The sequence below is a fragment of the Leucopleurus acutus genome, assembly GCF_964270905.1.
Source record: "Leucopleurus acutus genome assembly, chromosome: X".
In the NCBI taxonomy this organism is placed as follows: Eukaryota; Metazoa; Chordata; class Mammalia; order Artiodactyla; family Delphinidae; genus Leucopleurus; species Leucopleurus acutus.
Window position 1 is genome coordinate 63,860,742 of NC_139148.1, and position 6,518 is coordinate 63,867,259.

Here is a 6,518-nt window from a genome sequence, read left to right on the forward strand (position 1 = left end):
AAATACTCACAACCAAATGTTGATATAGAAGTAAAAATATATACAATACAGTCACTTTTTTGTAGTTTGGCACAATGTTTTACTTCCTTTCCCCTTGGGTAAACAGTGCATAAACTACTTTGTGCAACTGTATGACTTCTAAAGTCTTTTACATAGAACATCAGATTAAAGTTTGCTTCCAAAGACTTATTCCCACACTTTAAAATTCTTTTCTTTAAGCACTTACATGTCAACATACATACCACAAGGCATATTTTGAAAGAAATAAAACACAAACATCAAATGTCTTTCTGGAAAATGGGAGTCTCTTCTTCAAACACAGGTAAAACCCAAAATGCTGTTTCTGCTTTTAGGAGATTGTAGTCGGAATCCCTGCAGAAAAACCAAACAATTTATGCCATCTTAGTTAGCTTTAGTGTATGTCCCACAAAGGGATCATACAATCTAAATTTGTTTACATCATACTAGATGCCGTACGATGCAGAAAAAGATACAAATAGCAGGGGCCACTAGAAAGCACTCCTAATTGCCAAATGATGAGATTTTGTTTTCCAAATTATGCTCTTTTTGCTTAAATGATCTTGGCATTTTTGTCTATATAACTTTTAAATTCTGTTATTCAAAAATTTTCTCACTGCAAAGTCCTTCCCTTCCCCAAGTCATTCAAGAGCATATTTTAGTTGTATTTTCTCAGTAAGTAAAAACTAATGCTGACTAGCAGAAAAAGTAGCCTTGTCAGAATTTATCCCTAGTCAAGCCACTACAAAATTGCCCAATCTTTTGTGTGGCTTAGAGGTATAGGGATTTTCATGCACTTTTCTTTTCGTTTTAATTTGAAAAAGAAGGGAATGGGACAGTTTCTTTCATGCAAACTGCTTTCAAGAGGGAAAAAAATGAGGGACTGCGGGCTTAGCAGAGTAGGAAAGCTAAGGGTGCATCATCTCAGCCATTTTGATGCAGTATTACCTCAGTTTTTCAAAAGAAGCTGTCCCAGCCTCATCCTTGTGGACCTGTTCTCGCTCCATACGCTTTCCCTTACACTTCTCATCTCTCAGGGCCTTGGAGCTGGTTTTGTGACGATATAACTTTTTGTGTGTCGGTCCATTATTGCCTAAAGTGCTCAGGTTATTATACTTTTTATCAAAGAAGGCAGAGCGAGAGTCCTCGTTATAACCAGACATGCTTGCACGACCAGGATCACCTATCGCTGCTTTCCCATTGCTTTTACTCACACCCTTGATGGACCTGTGATTCTTAGTGGCTCCTGGAGAGCCACTGTTGGCCTTTTTCTTAGATTCCTGTGGTGTCCCAGCCAATATTTTGAGGGTTTTTAATTTTAGACTATTGGACTCAGGGGAGTAGAATATATTGGGGTCTCCATGGTGCTCCATGGGTTCGCAAAGGGGCTCTATGGAGGCCATCATGAATCTCTGCACATCTGCCATACCAGAGGCAATGTTGGACAAGATATAAGAAGGCTCCTGAAATTCCCGTTGATCATCATCCAGAAGGTTGTTGGCGTTGGTGCCCATGCTCATGTCACTCCAGCCTGGGCTGCTCTCCTTCCCCAAAGACCAATCTCCAGAAAGTCCCTTCTGACTTGGCATCTTCATAGAGGCCACAGGGCCACTATGCTGGATACATTCAGCCAAAGTCTTCCCTGTGGAGGATATGCTGTTGACTAGGCCTCCTCCACGACCGATGCCAATTTGCATTTTCTCTCCATTGACTGCAGCCATGAATTTCCCTTTCTTTGTTGACTTAGGGACCTGGCGGGAGGTTTTGCCAGGTGGTTTTTCAATCCCTTTGTTGTTGGCTTTGGGGTTTTTTTTCCTGTTGTTTTTCTGAGAAGAGCTTTGGTTCGTAGCCCCACTCTTGTTGGGTGAACTTTTCTTTCTTGATTTTGACACCTTGTTGTTGGTACTCATTTGACCAGATGGATCATTAAACGCTGATAAGCAAGGGGCTTTTTGGAGCAGGCTGACAGAATCCTCATCATTGAACATATGGAACTGAAACTGATGGTTATTTAAAGTAAATCCATCATCCACTTGGACCTGCCGTGAAAGGGTACTGCAGTCCCATTTGATTTTTTCCATATTGCCCAATATTCCTGGGACACCCTCTTGGAACACCTTTAGTGTTCCTAGTGTCTTGATACTCTCACATCTGGTAATCTGAGGGGAAAGACTGGGGGTGTCAGGTGGGGACATCTCTGAGAGGGAAGAGTGGCGGAATTTGTCAGGAGTGAAGTTGGAGATATCCAGGAGGTCAGTGGACTCCTTTAGTGGTGCTATTTCATCAATGCTCTGCTGGATCACCAGCTTGGGGCTGCAGTGGGCCAGGAAGTCATCAGTGATATCATCATCACCATCCTTTTCACAAGACTTCAAGCTTAAGGAGCAATAATTGCTTGAGTTGACAGAGAGTGGGGCCATGGAATCAAAGCTAAAGAGCCGCCCATCATCCATATTCACTGGACCCTGCTGGAAAGGAAAGCAGGTCTCTCCATTATTAAAGTGACATAATTGATAAGAGTCATCAGATGAGAGCTGGGTGTCTTGCACAGACGCATACAGGACCTTGTTGCAACTACTGCCACTGCTGCTGAGGCAGATCGGATTGTATGTTGTAGCTGTGAGGTTATTTTCCATGGAAACTACTTGGGAGACTCCAAATTCACATGATTGGTTTGGAGCTATCTCCCTTGAGACTGCAGCCATGAATTCCTGGGAGCCAGAAGTAGGTTTGTTAGGCCACACATTTCCATAGTTGCTTGATTCCATTTTGAAGTTTTGGGATGATTGAAGCAGCTCAGACTCAGAAGGCGAGGAAAGCACACAGTCCTGGGCAGGCTGGAGAGGTACAAATGATTTTTCTGTTTGAGTGAGGCTGACTTCATTTTGCTCTGGAGAATGCTGAGTGAAGTATGAAATGCCAGTATTATTTGACAAGTCAGAAGCATCTAACAATGTCTGCAAATACCCTCCAGGGATAACAGGTATATTGTTGGCAACATGAGCAGATGATAGAGGCATTTCAGAAGAGCAAGTGGTTGGTAGGAAAGTAGAATTCTTAGCAACCTTTGTCTCATGAAATTCAGATAGATGTGAACCGTTTGAGGTCCCAGGAATAGCTTCATTCTTTGAATTAGCCTTGGAAGATTGGTCTCCCAAAAGAGGGGTCATTTGAACAACTGGCTTGCTTTCTTGCCCAGCTTTGATTTTCTTGGATTTTAACCTGGCTTCACTTTTAAATTTGATTTTGTTGAGCACTTTCCTCTCTGGCCCCTTAAATTGTGCATCTTGGGCTTTGACTTTCACTGAGTCAGGGCCTGTGACGTCATTTAAATGTGATCCATTTGCACAGCTGGGGGCAGCCAGAGGTGCTGACTTCAGTGTACCTTTCAGGCCTCCATCTTCTTTACGACTACTAGCTTGCCTCTCATCATTGCAGAATGAAACCTGCTTACCACTTGCTGAAGTTTCCATGGATGGGATTCTTTGAATCCTGTGCCTGTTGCCAAGTTTAGATTTTCGTTTGCGAGCAGGTGGCAGGAATGACACCTCAAAGCTACCTGGTTCAAAGCTTTGCTTTTGGCATAAGGGTGTTTTGTTGGAGTCTGAATTGCTGTTTCTCTGCTTTTTCTTCTTTTGCCAGAAGCCCTTCAAGGGGGCCAGCTTGGAATATTTGTTGAGCTGCGTCTCACTCAAATTCACTGTTGTCTCACTGGCATCCACCCTACCCAACTTCACCAGCATGTTCTTCTCACCTTTAAAACGATTGATGATGATATATTTGATAATAACAGGGGGCTCCTTACGAGTTACTTTTCTTCTCTTTTTGGGACACCATTCATCATCATCTTCCTCTTTACAACCACCTGGCAGCCATTCCTTCCTCTCATTTACTTTTTCACCCTCTAGTGAGTCAACATCATATAGATAATCTTCACTATACCTGACTTTTCTCTTGGCTCGCAGCCCATAATTCTGCTGGGAGGAGGAGCTGCCAGAATTAGTGTCCCGAGCCATATAGCGGCTACAGTCCTTGATCTCCCCCATGGCATCATAAGAGACCTCAATGAAGGAACTGTCATCACTAAAATTCCCTGATGCCTCCAAGGAATTGGCAAGATGGCCTTGCTTTGGATTCTTAAATTGCCCTACTTCAGGTCCACTGCATGGTTTATTTAAGGCAGATTTTTCTCCATTATCCTTTGCCTCTTTTTTCTCTACACCTTTGTCTTCCTGGCCTTCTTCTTTGCCTTTCTTCTTGTCCAAGATTTTATCTTCCTCCCCCCAGATAATGCTCACATCAGGGACCTTGAATTGGGAAAGATCACTGCTCTGCTTCAGGGCCCCACTCTTAGACTCCCGCTTGGGGCAGGTAGTGAAGACACTGGGAAAAAAGTTGAATTGGGCATCCTCCTGCATCAAAAGGGTGGTTTTGTCTCGAACGTTGTCCTGGAAGGATTCATATCGAATTTTCAGGGAGCAGACATCACTGCCCAGTGTTGACTCATCATCATCGAACATGTAGTTATCCACATCTTCTTCAGAGAACAGGTTGACAGACAGCTCATTCTTGGAACAGAGGTCAAGAAGTTCAATCTTACTCTCACTAATAAAAGTCTCAAAGTAACCCCAATCCTGATTGGAATTTGCCAGCAAAGCCTCTTCCGTATTGCACTTATCTAATAGTAATGCCTCATAATAACTTTTCTGAGCTGGGTCCTCCAAGTCAATGTCAGGTTTCTCGGCTTCTCGTCTATCTCCTGCCCTTGATTTGTGCAGTGGGAAGCCTAGGAGCTGGTCTGAGAGCAGCTGCTCTCCATATTTCATGTTTTCTCCAGCATTAATACACTGAATCCCTATATCAGAGACTGCACAAGTTTCATAATCCCTATTTAGATCACTGACTTTTAGACTGATCCCTGGCTCAGGATCTACTGCATCCTTGGATTCCATGAAGCAGCCCAAGCAAGTCCGGCTTGGCTGCATGAGGCACTCCCCATTCAGAGCTGACATGCCTGCAGGCTCCATTATGGCAAATGGAGCTTTCTCACACTCATTGGGCAGTGACCATGTGTTCAGGCCTTTTGAAACACCAGATGTAAGGGAGATGGCATTCACAGAAGCACTATTAGCAGCATGCTCAGGTGCTTCAATCAGGCCCAAAGGAGAGGGAGGGCTCTGCATACAGGGCTTCTTAGAGGGCAGAGGCAGGAGACCTCTGGGATACATCAGGTTCTCTTTTTGAGCCACCAGTATAGGCTGGATTGGTGTAGCAGCATCTAGAGCTGCAAATGACTTCATTGCCACATCCTGGTCCTCTGAATCTAGAGAAAAGGGGAAAAATGACAGAAATAAAGTTAAAGGTATTAGACCAGACTCATTAACTCTCTTTCCCTTGATCAGTTTCTGGTACTTGATCTTATGATATAAAATCTAAGCTTCAGCTTCTCTAACTTTAGAAGTAGAAACTACAGAGTTAAAGAACAACCTTGATTTTATATTGAACATTCATGCGAGTGAAAAATAATATTTTTTAGGTTCAGCTTTTTCTTCAGACACACATGGCACTCTCCTCAGAAATGAGGAAAAAATTGGATTGCTTGATCAACTGGAAAGTCAAATCTTTCAGGGTGGGAAAATGCTGAGATGGGATATATTCATGGTTTTGAACTATGAGGCATAGTCCTATCCTTCAGACCTCACCTATGTTTTGGAAGCTCCTACTGAGTCTAAACATTCCAAACTTCACATCAGAGCATATTTCTAATTCACCAGGAATTTAGAGGAACTTAAGTATCCATTTGATAGAGATGATTTGGGAGAGCAAAGGGGTTGGATTTGATACCTCTTAGAGACCCTTCTAGTCCAGTTAGAGATCTGGTGGAATAAAGTTTAGGATTAACTCCTATCTCAGAGGCATCCTAGACTTAACTTGCCCCAGCTCTGTGGATACCGAAAATCTATAGTACTAACAAAGGACTACTGGGAGAGATATTACATACCACAATTAAATTCCCTTACCATTTTCCTTGACCCCATTAATCATAGTGTTTTCTCCATTGGCTGAGGCAACAACAGCCTTATCTTGTTGGTTATCCATGAATGGAACCTCTTATTGTTTCATTCCAAGTCCAAATGCTGTCCAACCTGCACATTTCAAATACATAATATCAGTCATCAAATTTTCTTCTCTGTTTTAAGCTCATTTCAGCTAGAGAGGTTTTAAAATGTTCACTGGAATTTACCTATTTCCAGACTGGCTTCATAGCCACTATTGTTTTTGTTTCATATTTTATACCTACTATATAAGTCAATTTGGAAACTCACACTTCATTCACACATTCTAGATCCTTCTGTCTCCTCTAGGCTACCATACCATTCAAAACTGAAATCTGAGGAAGCAGGCAAACTTACATCTTCTTCCAGATAGTAATACATTTAACCTAATCATGGTCATCCAATTAGGAAGGACGCAAAGTAGAGCCCAGACTAACCTGAGAC

The 6,518-nt window shown here is 42.6% G+C and overlaps 1 protein-coding gene across 1 annotated transcript; it reads right to left on the minus strand.

Annotated features, from left to right (window-relative positions):
* Nucleotides 1–278: 278 nt before the first annotated feature.
* On the minus strand, nt 279–6,117 carry NEXMIF (neurite extension and migration factor; the record flags this gene model as incomplete). The annotated part of the gene is made up of 3 exons (XM_082864485.1): nt 279–372; nt 967–5,341; nt 6,039–6,117. The coding sequence occupies 3 exons, from the start codon at nt 6,115–6,117 to the stop codon at nt 279–281; spliced, it is 4,548 nt and encodes a 1,515-aa protein (XP_082720611.1).
* Between the last annotated feature and the right edge of the window lie 401 nt (nt 6,118–6,518).